This window comes from Fistularia commersonii, chromosome 12 (genome assembly GCF_037954325.1).
Source record: "Fistularia commersonii isolate RoL2024-O1a breed Wild chromosome 12, RoL_Fcom_v1.0, whole genome shotgun sequence".
Taxonomy (NCBI): domain Eukaryota; kingdom Metazoa; phylum Chordata; class Actinopteri; order Syngnathiformes; family Fistulariidae; genus Fistularia; species Fistularia commersonii.
Genome location: NC_141295.1, coordinates 8,459,155 through 8,480,724, shown reverse-complemented (window position 1 = coordinate 8,480,724; position 21,570 = coordinate 8,459,155). Strand labels below are relative to the sequence as shown.

The window sequence follows — 21,570 nt, the reverse complement described above, 5'->3', positions numbered from 1 at the left end:
CGGACAAATCAAATTTCTTTGAGAACTAGACAGTATACCATGTTACTGAACAGTGTAACAGAGAAGTAAACCAGATTCATCTGTTGTAGATATTTTATTTTAACATGTATTTATATATCTGTTTTATGCATGCTGAATTTTCGTAGGTTTTCCAGAAATGTTGATTGTCTATACTATAGACAATTATCTAATACATATATACTCTATATGTATTAGAAATGCTGCCATTAAAGATAGACTTTTGCTTATGTTGGAAAAAAACAAGACCACAATATATCTATAACCTCATTCATATGTTCCCCTTGATATTTACAATATAAATGCACAATAAGATAATGTTACTAAGGAAAAATACTCTGTAATGTCAATGTGCCAATTGTATCAAGCAAATGTATTTTACTTGACTCTTATTGTAGTTCTTTGACTTTTTACATTTCAATCATTTCACTTTAATATTTAAAAAATCAAGTAGCAAGATCACAAACATAAACAATTGACACACTCTTATAGAAAACATTATACCTGACCATTTTGAGCACTTGGTGAAAGGGATTATTAAGAATAACATGTGTATTTGAAGACATTGCAGAGAGAATCTAACCATTTAGAACAATACCTCCATCTTGTGGCCAAATTATTTCAACTGCGGCAGCATCAAACTGAGGTCACGCAATGGAAGGACAGACAGTGGAAACCAAGGAGGAACGGACATGCTTTCAGCGGCAGCCATGTTGGCTCAGGCAATGAAGCAATTAAATTTCAGTACTATGTCAAAGATCTATATGAAAGAACACAATATTTATTAAGTGAATAAATAAAAAGGGAATTTAACAAGTGGAATTGTGATAGTTGATAAATCCGTACAGATTACAGACTATACAGAATACAGAAAGCAAGGAGTGAATTGAGGTTGATAGGCTGTTTAGGGATGTCCCAAAAGCTTAATTTTGCATGTGCTTGTAAACTGATGATTTATTTTGAATGTTGCAAAGGGGCAAACAATATTTTGTGCACTCTCTTTCAATTTCATTTTCAATACAATTGTGAATGGGGTTTGTTTTGTTTTGTTTTTTTCAAATATTTTTTTCAAGCTGACAGTGAGCAAGAGGTCGTCTCCTCTGATTCACTTGCGAGATGCGGTAGCCGTAGTAGTATTAATTGTAGTAATAATAATAATAATGATTGTTGTGTTTTGCGTAAAAAAAGGCGACCGGGGATATTAGAGTAGCACTTAGTTATTTTACTGAAGAGCAGAGCATAGGTGATGATAGCAATTCGTACCAATAGACATGAGCTCGCCAACAGAGAGTCTGCGCATGTGCAGATTGCAAGTAAACATATATGGTTAATTGTTCAATATTACTGTGTCCACAGTCAATATTCTACAATGATAATATCCGAGCTCGCACGGCAAATCATCATCCCCTATCCACCATAAATCTCCTCTTGAGTCTTCTTCCAGGCCTGATGCTAATACTAACACTAACACTAACACTAACACTGACACTAACACTAACACTAACACTAATACTAATACTGATACTAGTTCTAATACTAATACTAATACTAATACAATTATTGAAATTACAGTTGTCTAATTTTTTTTAGATATTGTTAATCTATCTGTGTATTATTATTATTATTATTATTATTATCTGATTTTTTTTTTACGTTTTTTAATCGAACTTGATTACGCACTTAATCAGAAAACAGTTATTATTTACACTACAGTTCCCATAATGCCACCCACTGCCATTTATGTGTAGACTGCGTCTGCGCTTCCGCTGCTGTCTTCGCAGATCTCCAAACAATGCTGATGGACCAGGCCGCTGCTTACAGGTGCCCGGAGGGAAATCCTGGTGGATTGTGAAGCAGCTAAAACGCGTCCCCGTCGCTGAACGTAACCTCGGTTTATATTTGGCTTAAAGGAGACGCAACAAAGCGCACAAAATGGTTGTGCTCAGGGGCCGCGCAAATAAGTAGGTTTACTACAGCTTTAAGAACGCGAAAATTGTGTCTGCTTCTTTAAAATTATAACAGTATATTGCAGAATTGATAATTAAGAAAAGTTTTTAATCTCTAATCAATAAATGTGTGTATTTCATTTGCGACGAAGCCAACGCAGTCACCGAAAATGTCTCACTGTTGGATAAAGGCCTCTTGCAATCAAAACGTCTTTAAATCAGATGTGCGTTTTTCTTCACGTTAACCGAGAACCTGTTCGACTCTGTGAGACCGGTTTAGGTGTCTTTTTCGGTAATGGAACCGATCGGCGACCGAAACGCTGACGTAAATAATGGCGAAGAGCCGACGGATGACAAGGCCGCGGAGCAGACCCCGGCCCCCAGTACGGCCCTTACCCCGCGGAGGGGGCTCAGGGAGCGGAGCGCTGGCCGCCCCAGGTCCGGCGTCCCCATCTCTCAAGCGGATGTTAACGGGACCGCTCAGAGTCCTCAGAGCTCGGGAAGGGTTTTGAGAGATCGCTCCACCAGGGCTGTTCCGGCTTGGTTGAAGGACACCAAGAGCGACGACGATGAAGACGAACTGTGCCCGGACGTCGGTGCGAGCAAGCGGAGGAAAGTTTCCAACTCGAAGCGAAAGAAAAATAGTGAAAATGCGGGTTTGGCTGAAGCGGGTGGTGCCGGGGACAGCCTTCAGAGCACGGAGTAAGTTAACAGTCCACATAATAAGACTTTTTTTTTTTTTTTTTTTTTTTTTTTTTTTTGGTGTGTGTTGTGGTATGTCTTCTAATGTTCAACTTGTGGTTTTGCGTATTGTGTGTCACCCGTACTTGTCAAACAAACGCCTCCAGTCGAGCGTCTCTGCTTGGGAGGGTGGAGTGAAACTTCCCTTTGCTTCATATATTTACATTTTATGCGCCAAATAAAACGTTGTTTGGTCAGATCAGAGTTGTGATGAGTGTTTTGTTTTTTTTTGTTCTCCCCCCAGCAGCTCAGAGGACCCCAATAAACCTGCTTCAAATGCTGAAGGTAATGGGAGAATCATCATCTTTTCAATGTTTCCCTTTTCCAGCATTTTTATTAAGTGTGCACTCACTGAAAGAGCTGGTGTGTGCACGTTTGTGGAATGACATATAACCGCTCTAAATGTCTCCCGCTCCACCAGCATTTCCATCCAAACACCCCCCGGCCCAGACTCGAGCCAAGACCCCATCTGGCCGGGCGGCCCGTGGTTCTGCCAAGCCTGTGTGTAAGACTGAGCCTGGAATAGAGAATCAAGCTGGTGAGCAACCTGTTGACGAGACACCGTGGTCCGACTAACAGTGTTTTTATTATCGGTGCTGATGCAGGAGCGCTAAAAGTCAAGCGATGTCCTAGTATTGTTTTGCGTAGAAAGTACTACATTCCGTCCCTTTCGCTGTGGCGTGAATATGATCACTTTCCTTATTGATCAACTCCCTTCTTAGTTCTTACACTTGAAATGTTTTCAAAATCACACGCTAGGGGATCATCATCTAAAATAAAGTCAAATACAAATGATTTATTTGAATATAGCATTTTAGGCCTGAACAAACAATTAAAGCTTTTCAGTACATCTTTTGAAAAGTGAAATCGTCCTGCTTCTCTGGAATGTCATCGACGTAACCGATGAAAAAGTATGTCGGGTCTTGTGGCTTTACTTTTCTTCCTCATATATTTTTTACTCTATGTTATAGCCGAAGGAGAATCGCACAACAAAGAAAAGTATGAAATGTGAGTATAGTTTAAGCACTTTAATGATCGATGCCTATTTGGTATTACTGTATATATGTTAAATATAATGTACATGTGAACCAGTACTAGTGCAATACCTCAGCACCATTCGTTTTATTAAATTGAAATATGATGTGAAACTTAGTATTTTCACTCATGTTATTCTACTCTATGGTAATTCCTTTTTGTATTTTTCATTTTTTCCTGTTCAGACTTGAGCTTATTTTCATAATTCTAGTTATTTTATCATGCATCCTAAAGCTCTTTGCTGCACTAACAATAATTTTAATGTAAATTTCCCTGCTGTGGGACCCATAAAGGTCCATCTAAACTTTTTTTGTAATGTGTTTAAATTAAAGAGTCCTTCCAAATTACACTTTTACTGGGCCTGTTGATCAGATAGTCAATAACTGGAAAAATATAGTTTTATGAAAATCAAAGATTGGACTTGCAGCAATCACATTTACATTGTGTGACTTTGTTGAATATGTTTAGAATAAATAAGGCTGATGGTTACAACATTTAAATGCAATTCTCAAACTTATATCCTAATAGATCTTATTTTCTTCCTGTTGTCCCAGTAAGAAAAAAGAGGAGGAAAGCGAAGATATTGCAAAACCAAGTGCATATGAAGAGGGTCCCCCCTTTCCGGATGATCCAAAGGATCTGAACTACCAACCACCAAGTCAGAGGTAAACGTGACCTGAGCACACCGCTCAAGCTTTTTTAGCAAAGTTAATATTGTCAAGGTGTAATTTTTTATTCTTACTTTAAATGTGGTCTTTTTATTAGAAGATCTGGAGAGGAAGAAGGCCTCAGCAGTGATGAAGATGTTCCTTTTAGAGATGATTTAAATGATCAAAGTTATGACCCCAAGGCTGAAAGGTATATGCACTTTAAATGTCATAATCTGGTCTGGCTAAGTTAATTTTTTTGATTCCCAGAATAGATTTCTGAGCTGATAGCCCTTGTCTTTTCAGGGATGCCCCGAAACCAAAGCGCAGAGTCCCCCCCCGACCGAAGGAGAAGAAAGAAAAAGAAAAAGCACCCAAGAAAGAGAGGGAAGTTGCTGAAATAAAGATAGAAGGTTCCGACAATGTAGAAAATGTAGGAGAGGAAGCAAAGCTGGGAGAAGAAATGGTGGAAGATCCCGATGGGCCAAGGAAGTAAGCACAGAATGTGTACATGGTTAACACATTGATCGGTCAGATGTCTATTGTAGGTGTATTGCTTTTTTTAAAGTTAATGTGACTCTCAACTTGTGTTTAAGGTTGGGGCTAAAAGAAACTATCATGAACAGTTAATGTATTCTTCATGAAATGTATTTTTTTCCTTCCCCTCTTTGTATTAGGAGAGGCCGTCGGAAAAAAGATGATAAAACCCCACGTCTGCCAAAAAGGAGGTAAATATATTGCCTTTTGGGGGGCATAATAATCATTATGAATCAAGACACTTACATTCCAAATATAAAAGATAATCCTCCATTAATTTAGTCCAACCCCCGGCAAATGTTGTGGTGTAATTGCTGGTTAACATGGTTACTGGAAAATGACTGATGCCAACACCATTTGCACTAGCAATGCTCTTTAATGTGTCCCAATACAATAGTGAATGGGTTTATAACAGTTGGTTCATTTCCGTTTGATCATTTGACAGTAATTTTGCATTCAGACAAATCAATTGTATTTTCATGGATTTCAACAGAAATCCACAAAATTCATTTCTGTGCTGTCCTTTACTGACACAGGAAGAAGCCCCCAGTGCAGTATGTCCGATGTGAAATGGAGGGATGTGGTACTGTGCTGGCCCATCCTCGCTACTTGCAGGTTTGTCCGACAACTTACTAATTAAAACTTATTAGCTCAAGGTTTTATTACTTATCAGTGTACCTGAGTAATATTACAGAAATCTCTCTGTCCTATGTTAGACTTGATGGTATGGAGGGCGATCTTTGATTGATGTGTTTATTCTGTAGGAAATGTATAACAAAGAAGGAGAAATTTTAATCCACCAGGCAAATGGAATTTGCATTTAGCGATAAATTGAGCGCATATACATATCGATATTTTGTGTAAGAAGGAAATGCATGGCTTCAATAAAAAGACAGGCTAATCCATTAAAAACTAATTCAGACTTCCCACTGAACAGTTTCTCATGACATTTGTTTGTTTTTGTTTTGCACACCAGCATCATATAAAATACCAGCACTTGCTCAAAAAAAAGTATGTTTGTCCTCATCCTTCTTGTGGAAGGCTTTTCCGACTACAAAAGCAGCTGCTTCGTCATGCAAAACACCATACAGGTACGAGATCAGAAAAACGTACATACCTAGGATTACATTTTTGTTCAACTTTTTTTTCCTTCTTACGATTAATAAAATACACAGACACTGCACTTATTCAATTGTTTTTATGTGACTTTAGACCAGAGAGATTACATCTGTGAGTTCTGTGCTCGTGCCTTCAAGAGCTCTCACAATTTGGCTGTTCATCGCATGATCCACACTGGAGAGAAGCCGCTTCAGTGAGTGCCTAATTCGAACATGCCATAATGTATTTTACCCATAATACTGAAACGAGAAACGTCTCTGAATTTTTAAATCTTTTCCCAAAAGGTGTGAAATCTGTGGGTTCACCTGTCGCCAAAAGGCTTCGCTTAACTGGCATATGAAGAAGCATGATGCCGACGCCACCTATCAGTTTTCCTGCTCTATTTGTGGCAAGAAGTTTGAGAAGAAGGACTGTGTGGTGGCACACAAGGCGAAGAGTCACCCCGAGGTCCTAATTGCCGAGGCGCTCGCGGCCAATGCAGGCGCTCTTATCACAACCCCTGCTTCCTTACTGGAGGTGCACGGAACCCCAATGCAAGCAGAGGTAACCAACTTGGAAATGAACCAAGCTGGGCAGGATGGGCAGGTAGAGCCGCTGAGCCAGGAAGGTCAAGTTGGGCAGCAAGTGGCCCAGATGTCCCATATGGGTCATGTGACCCAACAAGTGAGTCACCAGGTGGTTTTACTGGGACAAGACCAGACTCTTCATGCCATGCAGGTGCCAGTAACTATCGCTCTTTCCCCTATTGACCCGCCTTCACCAGCTGACAACCAGCAGCAGACTCACCTTCAGCTACAGATGCCTGTCCAGTTTGTGCAGGCAACCCAACAGCAAACTCAAGTCCAACAACTGACCCTCCATTCCAGCTCAGTGGTAACCCAGCCCAAGCCCCAGCTTCAGCCACTTCAGTCATTTTCTCCCCAGCAGCAGAGCCAGGGACAGACACAAATACTACAAATGACTATCCAGCCCATTAGTCAGTCTCAGACACACATACAGCAGATCCCGATTCTTGCCACCTCTCAGCAGCTCCAGACCCTGCAGACAGCCGCCTCCACCCCTCCCATCCTCTCCCCGTCCCAATCCCAATCCCAAGATCCATCCCCCGCCAATGGTGATAGCTTCATTCTGGACAATCCAGTGCTTTCTTCCTCCTCTTCATCGGGCAACTCCCTTCAGCAGACAGGAGTGGGAGAGAATAGCGTTGTATGGGAGGCATCAGGACAAGGAGACGTTATGTCTGACAGCACTGAGAGACATGTACAGCAAGCCCTCATGTAAATCATGGACGTGCATTTGAAGCGACAATTATGTAATCACTGATCTAATATACTGTATTGCATTGTTTGAGGTAAATGTAGGATCACCATATAATGTAATGTTCACTCATCTTCACATTTGGTAGCTTTTTAGAATATCTGTATCAGGGAAAGATGTTTCTGTGTAAGGTGTTGCCTTTGTAAATAACATTCCTGTATACTTCACTAGCCTTTTATGTGAGTGTGTATTGATGCAGACATGAATTCAAAATGAGATTGCCATGCTTTTGCTGTCACGCAATAATACTGTATACTTCTAATTAATAGACAGCAAGCACATTGTATGCCTAGCATGTGGCATCTCCAACGTTGCCACTGGAATTTATTCTTTATTTATACAAAACAATCACACAGAACATAAATCTTAGAGTTGGAAACCTAATTTGACGAATGCTCTGCCAGTTTTATAAGTATTATCTAGACCTAAATGTCCTACAGACTTAACAATGTGCTGATCTCCACAAACATTTTACAATTGAAACGATGTAAACAGAAGATGTTAAAGTCACAAAAGAAAAAAACACTTAGATGACATTGGGGGTTCAATTACATACGTAACGTGCAGTGCTGTAGATTTTTTTTTTAGAACTGTATTTAAATATAACCTGCATAAGCTGATAAATCTTGTGCCAATTGAGCCAGAGGGGAAACATCCAAAAGGAATTGAGCAAGTGTAGTTGACATCGATTAAGATTTATCGAGTACCATGACCTGAATGACTGAGAACCTTCAGAGCCCAAAACTTGTCTACAGTATACACTTACCAAAACAGCCATTGGCCATTATAACCAGGAGCTCACTTTGGACACAGTAAAATGCCATGTGGATCAATTAATTGAGTTAAGAATCACTTTATCAAGAATGACATTTTCATAAAATAATATTCCATAAGACAAATGTAGAACCCTTGACCATGTTGTTAAATGTGTAACTGTCTGATGTGCCCTAAGGTGTGTGATAGAGCAGATTGACAACTGCATTTATATGATGTAAATAAATGTCTTAACATTTTGCCAGTGAGTATTGATTTTGTTTGAGAAGCTTTTTGGAAAGTTCAAAGATATTTTTATTGCCATCTTTCATAGTACATAATGTCAGTGATCCATTTTTGAAACCACGGGTGTGTCATGTACTATTGCCGAGCGACAGTGCAATGCCATAGACATGAAAAATTCCCATCAGGACATATTCAGTCGCTCTCTGTCCCTCAGCATGGTGTACTGCTTCATCGCTCTTTTAGGAGGAATCAAAGTGTTACTGAGTCCAACCCTCTTCTTCAAACGCTGTCCTTCCAAACCATCCTCTCTCTCCTGCTGAGGGACATTGGATCCACTTGCAAAGGATTCAGACTGAGCAGGTGTTGTATGGCTTACAGCTGGATGACTATCAGTCGGAGTAACTGCTATCTGAAGATCACTATCATGTGCAAACTTGCATTTGATCCCAAATCTGCACCTCCCGTCTTTCCTGTATGATACACAGACCCTTTTCCCTCCTATCTGAGAGGGTTTGGCCTGCATCGTGAGAGGGACATGCTTTTGCAAAGCGCTGAGCTTCTGATCTGCCTGGGCCTTGAATGGATTGGCAAACACACTGCTGTCAGAACAGGCATTTAGAGGAGAGGGGAGTTTTTGAGAGGCTGGGAAACCCAGGGCAGGGGCAGGAAGGGCTTGCTTGGCTGGAACAGAAGGCATCGTTGCTTCAGATAGTGAAGGAGATGGCTTTGGAGCCTCTTCCTCTGGTTCTGATTCACTGGAGGCTGACTCCAGCAAATAGTTCCGGCTCTTTTTGTCGCAACGGACATCCGTTTCAGTACTGGGGGATTGTGCAGTTCTCCAGAGAGAAAAAGGAACAAGTTGCAGAATTAGTTTTAACATATTAAGACACCGGACAGAAAAAAAATAACTTTGTAAGCTCGCGCGATATATATGGTCGATACCAAACGACTCATGATTTGTTTGAAAATATCTGATCACACTGAGTTGTTTGCTTACCTATTTATACCGCCTCTGAAATCCTTCACTTCCCCTTCACTGTCAGACTCCGAGGAGACTCCGTATCCAACCAAAGAGTTCATCCCGCTAAGCTAGTTAGCGCCGTCTCTTTGACAAATGATTATAATACCGTCTTCTAAATCTCGAATTTTACAGTTGACACCCCTATCATACGTCCATAAAAGCAAACACACAAATCAGACGAAACTATTAGAAAAAAAATACACATTTTCCTTTTAAAACCATAGCGCCATGGTTGTTAGCCGCTGTCACCTCGGCCCGGTCACTGTTTACATCAGCAGTGGCTGCAGCTGCCATCTAGTGTTGGGGTGTGGTATTGCACCACTAGTCCTCAAAAGTGGGAATCAAATCAACAGACAGGAAGTTATTGAAAGCCAAAGTTTAAGATCAAAGTTTGTAACTGTGACTTATTGGCATTTTTGTCAATATTCAAGACTCGATCTCATGTCCTCCAAGGGCCCTGGTCTGAAACACTCGGGATCTCTTGGTTGTCTGCTGAATCGGGTAGCCCGGGCAACAGCTTAGCTTTCCAGATCTAGAAAAAAGCAAGTGTTTTGTGTAAAAATAAATAAGTTAATAAATAAACCTTTCCATTCACAAAGGGGTGTGTGTACCTTATCGGAACAGTATTTCACTGTCTGCAACATATTAACACAAAGATCGATTGCTCCTTTACATGAGAAACTGTTGTCTAAAGATCATCTGTTTATTCCATCCATTCATTCATTTATTCATTCATCGTTTATCGCTTATCCTGCACTCAGGATCCCAGGGATGCTTGGAGCCAATCCCAGCTGTCATCAGGTGAGAGGCAAAGTACAGTCAATCGCTAGGCCACATATAGAAACAAACAACCATTCACTCTCTCATTTGCAGAGGCAATTTGATGTCTCCAATCCACCTTCTACGTGTTTTTGAACCGAAACCGAAGAACATGGATGCAACCCAAGCAGTCATGGGGAGAACATGCAAACACAAAGAGGCCCCCTGTGGAAACTGACCCAGGGTCCTGCTTGTTGTGAGGTTGAAGCTTTAACCCCTATGCCACCATACTGCACAAACAGAATTATTATTTTTAGTCGTAGTAGTAGCTGTACTGTAATCGTAGTAGTAACAGTAACAATACTGCTATTTTTAATTAGATTTTTTATTATCCATTATGTATTGCAGTCTCAGGGCGGCACGGGCCAGTTCCCTCCCTTAGCTAGCCTTGGGGCGGGCACAGGCCAGTGCTCCCTCAGCCAGTCCCAAGCCCGGATAAATGCAGAGGGTTGCGTCAGGAAGGGCCGAAACCAAACATGCGAACCAAACCTCTCATAGCAGATCGGTCGAGGCCCCTGTTAACAACGACCGCCCTTGGGCCCAATGACCTACAGGATACCAGTGGAAACTGGGCTTCTGTGGCATGAAGGAGAGGAGGAAGGTGTGTTCAGAAGCAGAGAGAGAAGAGGAAAGGCAGGAGTCTGGGACTGAGAGTAGGGACTTTGAATATAGATAATTTGATTATTATTGGGAATATTGGTAATAAAATAGGGAATGGTAGTAGGAAAACCAGTTGGAAAGTTAGTAAAGCTAGAAGCAGGATTTAAATTGTACTATCATGGTACTGACAGGAAGAGAAATGGAGTAGGAGTTATCTTGGAGTTTATTAGGAACGTTCTGGAGGTGAAAAGAATGTCAGACAGACTTATGAGTCTGAAACTGGAAACTGAAGGTGTGATGCTCTATGTTGTCAGTGGCTATGCCCCGCAGGTCGGATGTGAGTAAGAGGTGAAGCAGAAGTTCTGGAATGATTTAGATGAAGTGATGCAGAATATCCCCAGAGTTGAGAGAATGGTTATTGGTGCAGACTTCAATAGGCATGTTGGTGCAGGCAATAGAGGGGATGACGAAGTGATGGGCAGATTTGGTATACAGGATAGGAACGTAGACGGACAGATGGTGGTAGACTTTGCAAAAAGGATGGAAATGGCTGTAGTGAACACTTTTTTCCCAGAAAAGACAGGAGCATAGGGTAACTTATAAGAGCAGAGGTAGGAGCACTAAGGTAGACCACATTTTGTATAGACGAGGTAACCTAAACGAGATAGGTGACTGCAAAGTAGTTGTAGGTGAGTGTAGCCAGACAGCATAGCGATTTTTAGGATATGGTAAAGATAGAGGTAACAAAAGGCAAAACAAAGGGCTTACAATGTTCAGTTGGACAGTGAGGAGGGAGAAAATGAGCAATACAGGTTGGCAAAACAGAGATGGAAAGGATGTACAGCAGGTCTGGGTAACTAAGAATAAAGAGGGAAATGTACTGACAGATGCTAGAAGAGTGTTGGGAAGATGGAAAGAGTACTTCAAAGAGCTGATTGAGGAAAATGAGAGTCAGAAGGTGACTTTTGTAGACCAAAGTAGCAGAGATTAGAAGTCACGGGTCAGGCAGGGAACCACACCACCAGAACTGGAGTTAGATCAAGTCTCTTTATTTCTGACCGGTACTCGGGGTCCGAAGGTCCAGAGGGGGTCTCGCAGGGTCGGGTGGAGAATTGCAATTCTGCTGCAGCTGGCACTGATTTTTAATTGGGACCCAGCCATGTCTCCTCTTGGCTGCCGAGAGGAGACCCTGACAGTACCCCCGCCTCAACAAGCGCATCCCAGCGCCCTGTGGAGCCAGCCTGGGTGGTCGCGGTGGAACTGCCGGATTAGTGAGGGGTCCAGAATCCGCCAAGCCGGAACCCACGACCTCTCCTACGGGCCATAGCCCTCCCGGTCCACCAGATATTGCAGCCAGGGGAACCAGAGCACCAGGGGGAAGTGAAGTCCCGTCAGGATGGTGAAGAAGATTGACTCGGAATGGTTACCTGAAATCCGGATGCGGACTGGGACGGTCTGGCGCTGAACCTGGGCCAGCTGGCGGTTGTTCAGTGACACGGCGCAGCGGTTGAATGGATGTGGTGGGGATGAGGAGCTCTTTAACCAGGGCCTCGTCTATAAAGTTGCCCTCTGCCCCCAAGTCTACCAGTGCCAGGACGGAGCGCTGGTACATGCCCCACTCCAGCGAGGCCGGCACCCGTAGGTGAGACAGTGGGGAAGAGATCACTGTACGGCTCACCAGGGACCCCCGTCCCTGGCGGCCCCCGGCTTTTCCCTTCCTGGCCGGGCAGGTGGTGGCGTAGTGGCCCACCTCACCGCAGTAGAGGCAGGCGTTCCGGCGCCACCGGGCAGTCTTCTCAGCGGTGAGGTGCGCTCTGCCCAGCTGCATGGGTTCCTCCCCCGATGCGGCGGAACTCTGGGCCGAGGGCAAAGGACGGGCACGGTCCGGAGGGGGACCCTGGGTCCTCCTCTCCCGCCGTCTCTCGCGGAGACGATTGTCTATCCGGATTGCAAGGTTGACCAGGGCATGCAGGTCCGGTGGTTCATCACTCACTGCCAGCTGGTCCTTCAGCTCCTCGTTGAGTCCCCTCTGGAAGGCGTATTGCAACGCCGAGTCGTTCCAGTTACACGCCGCCGCCAGGGTCCGGAATGCGACAGCATATTCGGCCACGCTCTGTCCCCCTTGGGTGAGGTCACCCAAGCGTTTCGCCACATCGTCTCCCTGGAGAGGGTGGTCAAAGACCGCCCTCATTTCCGCGGTGAAGGCGGCATAGGACCGGCACGGCGGTCCATCCTTCTGCCACACCGCCGACCCCCAGCGTAGTGCAGCTCCGGTGAGTAGACAGATGGTATAGGCGATCTTTTGTTCGTCCGTTTGGTAAGTCATCGGCTGCAGACCAAACACCAGTGAGACCTGTAGCAAGAAATCACCACACTCACCTTGGTCTCCGGAGTATCGCGGGGGATCTGGCACATGAGGTTCCTTCACGGGGGGATGTCGAGGGGCTGGTTCCAAAACAGGGACCGGTGGATTCTGCTGAGACATCTGGGCTAGAATCGAGGAGATCTGGCCCAACTGGGCGTTGATGTGCTCAATCTGGCTTTGACTTTGGTGCAGAGAAGTGGCTAGGTCACATAGTGTCCTCTCAGGTTGTCCAAGCCTCTGGTCTCGCATGGTCAGGGCCACTAGCAGATTGCCCCGATGGTGGGCTCCCCGGTCCATACTGGCCGGAGAATTCTGTCACGGGTCGGGCGGGCTCTCGCAGGGCTGGGGTCCGAAGGGGGCTCTCGCAGGGCTGGGGTCCGAAGGGGGCTCTCGCAGGGCTGGGGTCCGAAGGGGGCTCTCGCAGGGCTGGGGTCCGAAGGGGGCTCTCGCAGGGCTGGGGTCCGGTGGTCAACAAGGCGGACTCGCAGGATCAGGTGGAGAATCGCAATTCTCCGGTGCCAGGCGGCGCATGCCACTGTTCTTTATAGAGATCTTGATGAGCGGCAGCTGGTCGCTGCTGCAGCTGGCGCTGATTTTTAATTGGGACCCAGCCGTGTCTCCTCTCGGCTGCTGAGAGGAGATCCTGACAATAGAAGAAGGCACTGCAGAGTGGAAAGGCAGTTGGTCCTGATGAAATACCTGTGGGGGTATGGAAGTATCTAGAAGTGGAAACTAGACTAAGAGCAGAAATAAGCATTTGTGAATAGTAGTATGGCTTCATGCCTAGAAAGAGTACAATGGATGCAGATGCAGTATTTGTTTTAAGAATGCTAATAGAGAAGTACAGAGAGGGTCAGAGGGAGCTGCATTGGGTTTTGTAGACCTAGAAAAAGCATATGACAGGGTGCCAAGAGAGGAGCTCTGGTACTTTATGGAAAAATCTGGAGTAGCAGAGAAGTATGATGCAGATTGGTGCAGTACATGTATGCTGGCTGCGAGAGAGTGCTGAGGTGTGCTGTAAGGGTACCAGAGAAGTTCATGGTGGAGGTGGGGCTTCATCAGAGATCAGCTCTGAGCCTCTTCTTGTTTGCAATGGTGATGGACAGGCTGAGAGATGAGGTTAGACAGGAATCTCCATGGACCATGATGTTTGCAGATGACATTGTGATCTGTAGTGAGAGCTGAAAAGGGTAGTCACAGCAAGACAGACTATATGTGTGTGAATGAGAGGAACCCAGGTGGATCGGTGAGGCTACATGGAGTGGAGATCAATATGTTGGAGGATTTCAGGTACTTTGGGGTCAACAGTCCAGAGCAACAGAGAGTGTGGAAAATCAACCCCCCATCAAACCCCCAAATCACACAAAAAACAAGCATCAACATAAACCCCAAGACTCACCACAATATTCGTAGACAAATGCTGGAATTGGAGCTGCTAAGCAGGAGGTCTACAGGAAGACCAAAGAGAAGACCTCTCTCTCTACGTCCTTTATGGACGTAGAGAGAGAGAATATGAAGGTACTTGATGTGAGAGAGGAGGATACAGAGAATACGGTCAGATGGAGAAGGTTGATTCGCTGTGGGAACCCCTAAAGGGAAAAGCCAAAAGGAAAAGAACATTCATTCTGTCATTCATTCTCTATACCACTCATCCTGTGCACAGTTTAACTGAAGCCAATCCCAGCTGGCATGGGAAACAACAACAACAACAGCAACAACAACAATAATAATAGCATTTCCCCCCATGTCTCCCCCATGTTTGTGTGGGTTCCCACCGGGTTCTCTGGTTTCCTTCCACAGTCCAAAAACATGCTGCAGGATAACAATCCATCCATCCATCTTCCCCCATTTATCTGGTCGCGGGGGCAGCAGCCGGAGCAGTGAGGCCCAGACCTTCCTCTCCCCTGCCACATGGTCCAGCTCCTCTGGGGGGACCCCAAGGCATTTCCAGGCCAGCCTGGAGACATTGTCTCTCCAGCGTGTCCTGGGTCTTCCCCATGGTTTCCCCCCAGATGGACATGCCTGGAATTCCTCCCCCAGGAGGCGTCCAGGAGGCATCCTGACCAGATGCCTGAGCCACCTCATCTGGCTTCCCTCTATGCGGAGGAGCAGGGGCTCTACTATGAGCTCCTCCCGTATTGCCAAACTTCTCACTCTATCTCTAAGGGAGAGTCTGGCCACCCTGTGGAGGAAGTGCATCTCGGCCGCTAGTATTTCGTGACCATAGGTGAGGGTGGGAATGTAGATCGACCAGTAAAATGAGAGCTTTGCGTTTTGGCAGACCAGTGCAGAGTCTGCATCACTACAGACGCCACACCGATCCGCTTATCGATCCCCTGCTCCATCCCTCCCTCATTAGTGAACAAGACCTCAAGATACTTGAACTCCTTCTCTTAGGGCAGAACCTCTTCCCTGACCTGGAGTGGGCATTCCACCCAGTTCCGGTTGTGCACCATGGTCTTGGATTTGGAGGTGTCGATCCTCATACCGGCCGCTTTACACTCGGCTGCGAACCGTTCCAGTGAGAGGTGGAGAACATGGCCTGATGAAGCCAACGGAACCACATCATCTACAAAAAGCAGAGACTCAATCCTGCCAGCCACAAAACCGGATCCCCTCGACACCCTTGCTGCACCTAGAAATTCTGTCCATAAAAGTTCTGAACAGAATCGGTGACAAAGGGCAGCCCTGGTGGAGTCCAACTCTCATCGGAAACGGCTCTGACTTACAACCATCAATGCGGTCAAAGCTCCAACACTGATCATACAGGGACCGAACAGCCGGTATGACGGCCGAATGCCTTCTCCAGGTCCACAGGCTGACCAAAGACCCTCAAATTGTCCAGACGTGTGCATAAGAAAGCGAATGTTTGTTCTTCCCTCTATGTTGGCTTGGACGTTAACCACCTCTCGCCCCGATGATAGCTGGGATTGGGACAGTCTATAACTCCACCAACCCCTCCCTCGCCCCTCGCGATCCTGTTGCAGGATAAGCGGGTATAGATAATGAATGAATGATAATGCTGACAATTATTAACAATAAGCAAAATAATAATAATGATTTGATAATGATGGTGCTGTTACTACTACTAGTACAACTACTACCACTACTAGTGATTTGATTATGGTGGTGCTGTTACTACAACTAGTACAACTACTACCACTACTACTGCTGCTACAACAACTACTACTACTACTACTACTACTACCTGTAATAATAATAATAATAATAATGATGATGATGATGATGATGATAATAATAATAATAATAGTGATGATGATAATAATAATAATGATTATGATAATGATAATAAGAATAATAGTAATAATAGTAATAATAATAATGATTATTATTATTCAGAATTCATCGCACCCCATATATAATCATTATTATTATTGTTGTTGTTATAATAATAATAATAACAATAATAATAACAACAATAATGATTATAATAATAATAATAATGATAATGATAATGATCATAATAAAACTATAATAACACTAATTATTATTATTGTTATTGTTATTATTATTATTGTTGTTGTTTTATTGAAATCTGGAATTTGATCGCACAGCCCAATCTACAGAGTCCTTATTGTTTTCTTGATCATAAAATATTTATCCACCGAGAAATCATTTACACCACAGCCACCTTATTGCACCGAAGGCAATAGATACATTTTTATATCTCAAGTCACACAACATTTGTGACCAGAGAATAAGATGCGAAGATGCTTTGGGCGTAGAGTCGGCCGTGCAAAAGAGTTGCACGTATCAAATCGAAGAGGACACAACCACAGACCAATTAAGGGAGTCGTCGGGGGACAGACCCCCCTCTCCTCCCCTCCGCCTCTCCGCCTCCGGTATAAATTCCTTCTGCCTGTCATCGAGTTCCTAGGGAGTGGGCGGAGTGAATTGGCCACCGACTCTGTAAGTTAGTGGTAAGCGGACAGGGTCGGACTAGCCGGGAAACTCAGCTCAGACACATCCGAACCGTGAATGACATAAGGTCGGCTTCACGGAAAAGGCTGTAAAAGAAGAGCCGGACAAGACGGATATCAACCGGAATCGATGTCCTTTGAATGACGCAGGCGTAAAATGATCACAAACCAGTAGAAAGGCCCGCTCGGCTGGTGCCTGCCCACCTTCCCCCGGCTAGAAGTGCGACACTGGCACCGTTAACAGGTCGAATGGCAGACAGGAGAACCAGAGGAACCACCGGCTCGGTTCAGGGCAGAAGCACCGCGGCCCGAGCGGTGGCCATGGCCGAGCAGCTCCAACATGACTGCTCCATCTTACTGGAACTTTATGTAAGTGGAAGAACCTACTTTGTCCCCCCCCTCCCCACTGGAAGCTATTTGGTAATTGCGTGTAAACGCGCACGGGTGTGTGTGTGTGTGTGTGTGAGTGTGACGACTGTTCACCAATGCTGTTTTCAATGTGTATGCACCCCTGCTGATTGCTTTGTAAAGAAGAAGCAAATAGGTAAAATGCATATAACAGGACGTGAAGAGGGGGGAGGATAAAAAAATAAGATGTATGTAAAGGATGTGTGGCAAAGAGAGATAAGAGAGAGACGCTGTTTTATGTGAGAAAAGAAAGTATTTCTTAGACAGCAGGGGGTAAATATAAAGGGGGGTTAGGAATGGCAATGGGCGGTGTTTGACTGGAACAGCTCCCCTGTGAGTTGGAACAAAGATTTAAAATCTTTTACAACCTCTGTGACTGCTTTCTTCAGTCATGTGTCTGTTTTTAGGTATGAGAGTGACTGAGTAATACAACTCTAAGATCACTGGAGAAAGACAGCCTGTAAATAAAAAAAACATCATCCTAACTTTTTTGTTTTGACCCTCTATCCTGGGGAATTCTCAATTATCTTGGTTACTCTTATTACAAACGTTTGCACACACACCTATCACTGACCGTGTTTCCATGTGGTTTCCAAAATGCATTCTTAGAAACACATCATGATGTCATCAGACGTCACATTTTCTTAAAAAAATGTACGTACATTATGGACCTGTAAAAGTTATCGTTTCAATAATGCAATGGTGATGGAACTTTTGGGGTCCGTGTAATTCGTGTAATTCCCCACTTAGTTCACAAGACCTTATGCCATTCTGTCACACAGGTACTAACTTGCATGCTGCCATCAGCATTATCGCCTCAGTATAAAGTCATATGGGTGCCCCGAGGCTTCACAACTCACTCACTTACCAAAAACTGATGCCAACTATAATTGCACTTGTGAAGAAACCCGGTATGAAACTTCATCATAAACGACTCCATAACACCTTCGTCTTATGCTCATAATTAAGTTATACTTCTTGGGCTTTATACATCATTATTCCATTATTCCAACAACGGTAATGTTGTAACAGTGATGTAAATCAGTCATTCTTCACCAAGTTGGGTTTTGGCATGTCAGCTGGAGGAAGTTGCACACTAATAATTCAGTATTACATATAACAGAATGCAGTGGGCCAGTGCAGACTTGAAATGGGCATGAGCTAGGCTTGGTTGTGGTCATGCAAAATATTAAATTTCCAAGTTATTTTTTTCTGATTTAAAAAATTCAAGAGAGTAAACAAAAACAATTTAGATTTGTTTAATTTGTTTAATTTGTGGTTGGAGGGGTTTTTATTGTTATTTGGGCTACTGACAATGAAGCATATACTTTCAAATAGGTTTTGCATCCAAAGTGTGAGGAGAGAAAAAACATTTCACGTCATATATTGTGCAAAAATTGTATTTGCTTTCATGCGGTACAAACCTCTTGTTCCTTATACTTCACATAGCCTTTTATTATATTTTATTTGTTAATTAAAAAAAATAACATTTTTGTGTTTGGCAGTCGTTTCTCAAGCATGCTAGGCAAAGTCAAATCATTACACTTAGCAAAAATGGTGTCATGGTTCTATCTAATGTGATGTTACAATATCCATGTGTTTTTTGTTTTTTTTTTATCAACGAACACTGCCCTTTTTTTTTCTTCATAATTATTTCTCTCCATTCTTTACTCTGATCTTCACTGTCAACACTTTTGTTTCCCTCAAGAGACATAAAGAGACCCTTCCCGTAGATATCGCAGTGGGTGACAGTCGTATGGTGACTGTCCCCCTTCCCTCCCCCCAAATGGACCCCAGGGACAGGCTGTGGTGCATCCACACCGCTCTGCTACAGTGCCAAGGCCTGCTTGGGAGAGCCATCACCAAAGAGGAGGAGGAGATGGGAAGTGATGAGAATCGTGAGTACGAGACCCAGAGGAAGGTGGTAAAGGAACAGCTCTCATTTCTCCTATTCAATACTGGAGAACTTCTCAAAGCTGTTGATGGTCCAGCAGTGGTGACTCCCAGCTTGGAGGGATTGGAGGTAGGCATTAATCCCAACATGGTGTCGGGTGATTTAGATATCGGTGTGCTCAAGTTTATGCTGACCTTTTTGATCTGTTTTTATTGACAGGTTCACGATTCCACCATGTTTGAATTGAAACTTTGGATTTTCCGAATCTTTAAAGAGGTGGATTACTGGGCCAAGATGACAATCACGACATTGAAGTCCCTGCCCTCGGTGATAGCTAAGGAGCGAGTGAGGACCGCACGGCACAGGAACCTCAGAAATCGAAGATAAGAGGGAGAAAAGAGAAAAATGTAAAATTCAGCATCAGTGATGATGCAAGAAATGAGCATAGTTATAAAATAGGAACATCATTTTTAGACAGTGGAAAGAAAGAGAAGGAAAATGAATTTTTTAGGGGTTTTAGCACGGCTCAGAGAAAAAAAAGTTGTTTAATAGAGAAAAAGTAAAATCTTTGAATGATGATACCCATTTGAGAGATAGAAGGATTCCTACTGACAAGGGAGATGAGCAGTTATTTATGAACATGTGCACTTAAGGGAACAAGCAGCAATAACCGTAACCTGCCAGCTGATAGTATTTATTTTTACTGGACTATTTTAAGTAACAAGAAGTGAAAAACTACCATTGTTTTATTGTTAACACTGGTTTTAATTCTGTTCTTAGATATAATGATATGAGAATGTATCTTTTACCAAAGTCCTCTTTCTTTCTTTCTTTCTTTCTATGCTTTTTTACACTCTTTCTTTCTTTAAACAAACTCTTTCTTTCTTACAGTCTGAAACCTTCAAAATTAGGGTATGCTTCTTCTACTTGTTATTAAATTATCCATGTGATGCTTCTTATGTACAGGTTAATTCATTGTTTGAATATTACAACCAGAATCTACTGCGGTTGGAGATAGCTGTCGAGGGACACATTGTGAGAAATATTATTTATCCTTCACTTTATTGCTAATGCTTTGAACACTGGCTTTAAATCATCCTGTTTATAGTACCACCTGGGAATGGTCAGTGCAGGTGGGAAAAAAAATGTATGTAACACCACCCTCTAGTGTGTAAAGGATGCTATTATATTGCTCCATTGTCAGATTATCTACCTATGATTTTATTTTATTTTTTGCAACACATTATTGTGCCACCATTATAAAATGATGTTATAAGCAATGTACTGTTATTTAATGTTTAAAAGTAGCACACATAATATGATTTACCTTTGTTTTCTGAATGACAAGGAAATGTAATGTTTTGAATTGTTATAAAAAACTTGTCATTGACTATGCCCTAAACAAGCAAAACTTGGCTCCATTATTAGAAATTAATGATTGATAATATGTTCAAATGGGATGATCTAATGAAGAAATTGAGAAAACAAATGGTGTCAAATGTGTCACACTGTGAGTAAAGTACTGGCCATCATAGATAAGTTTCAGCCATGCACTCAGATGATTTATTTGAGATCCTTAAATTTAGATCACAAAGCTGAATTGTTTGTCCATGTAGTTAAGGGGAGGCAAAATGATGCACTGTTTGCCATTTTACACTCAGTTATTTTTGCACATGTTGAAAAGTCAAACTTAACCTGAGGAACTCTTCAGTTTATGCTCCTGGCAAATACATTATTACTTGAAGGCAACATTTTATTGTTTGATCTGAGATTTCTCTATTGGGCCAGTCCATTGTCACATTGATAATGACTCGTTAATGAGATTTGATTTCTTTGTTGCCACGCTGCTGGTGGCAGCCCGACAGTTGAAATACTGGGACAACTGAGTAGTTACATGTCCCACTTGCTTCATATCGAAGCACTCTGTTCCGTTTGTGCTTTACATCTGATCTGGCACCTTTGAATCAACATGTACCAGTTTGAAATCTGCAGTCTGCTTTTGGCCTTTCTTCTACTGTACTGTAGATACATTATCATTCAAGTGTATGCTTGCTACATATATAGAAGGGGCTTAAATAACTAAAAGACCAGTTAAATATTCTGATATTTATCCATTATAAACAGTATATAAATATGATGAAAATAGAGATAGTAAAACATTGT

General features: G+C 43.1%; 3 protein-coding genes across 5 annotated transcripts in view; 2 read left to right on the top strand and 1 right to left on the bottom strand.

Moving 5' to 3' along the window:
• The first annotated feature begins 1,063 nt into the window (after positions 1–1,063).
• On the top strand, positions 1,064–8,373 carry zfp91 (ZFP91 zinc finger protein, atypical E3 ubiquitin ligase). Of its 3 annotated transcripts, none has more exons than XM_086156831.1 (12): positions 1,064–2,666; positions 2,953–2,990; positions 3,127–3,243; positions 3,677–3,713; positions 4,295–4,405; positions 4,506–4,598; positions 4,694–4,879; positions 5,065–5,115; positions 5,461–5,539; positions 5,901–6,015; positions 6,137–6,236; positions 6,328–8,373. In XM_086156831.1, exons 1-12 carry the CDS (start codon positions 2,260–2,262, stop codon positions 7,322–7,324), a joined length of 2,331 nt encoding a protein of 776 aa, XP_086012957.1. In that variant the 5' UTR covers positions 1,064–2,259; the 3' UTR covers positions 7,325–8,373. The 3 variants fall into 3 exon arrangements, with proteins under 3 accessions (XP_086012957.1, XP_086012958.1, XP_086012956.1); XM_086156832.1 differs by having other exon boundaries at positions 2,950–2,990; positions 4,509–4,598; XM_086156830.1 differs by having other exon boundaries at positions 2,950–2,990.
• A 33-nt stretch (positions 8,374–8,406) lies between these two features.
• Positions 8,407–9,584, bottom strand: LOC147228688 (uncharacterized). Its single transcript, XM_086156833.1, has 2 exons — positions 9,357–9,584; positions 8,407–9,195 (listed from the first exon to the last, which is right to left on the bottom strand). The coding sequence occupies exons 1-2, from the start codon at positions 9,437–9,439 to the stop codon at positions 8,541–8,543; spliced, it is 738 nt and encodes a 245-aa protein (XP_086012959.1). The 5' UTR covers positions 9,440–9,584; the 3' UTR covers positions 8,407–8,540.
• Positions 9,585–17,144: 7,560 nt separating this feature from the next.
• The window catches only part of cntf (ciliary neurotrophic factor), a 4,872-nt gene continuing 446 nt past the window's right edge, over positions 17,145–21,570 (top strand). Inside the window, exons 1-3 of the mRNA XM_086156818.1 lie at positions 17,145–17,474; positions 19,222–19,536; positions 19,627–21,570. The exon at positions 19,627–21,570 is cut by the window's right edge and continues 446 nt beyond it. Of these exons, the coding sequence (XP_086012944.1) occupies positions 17,355–17,474; positions 19,222–19,536; positions 19,627–19,794 (603 nt within the window). The 5' untranslated portion in view covers positions 17,145–17,354 and the 3' untranslated portion in view covers positions 19,795–21,570. The remainder of the gene's footprint in view (positions 17,475–19,221; positions 19,537–19,626) is intronic.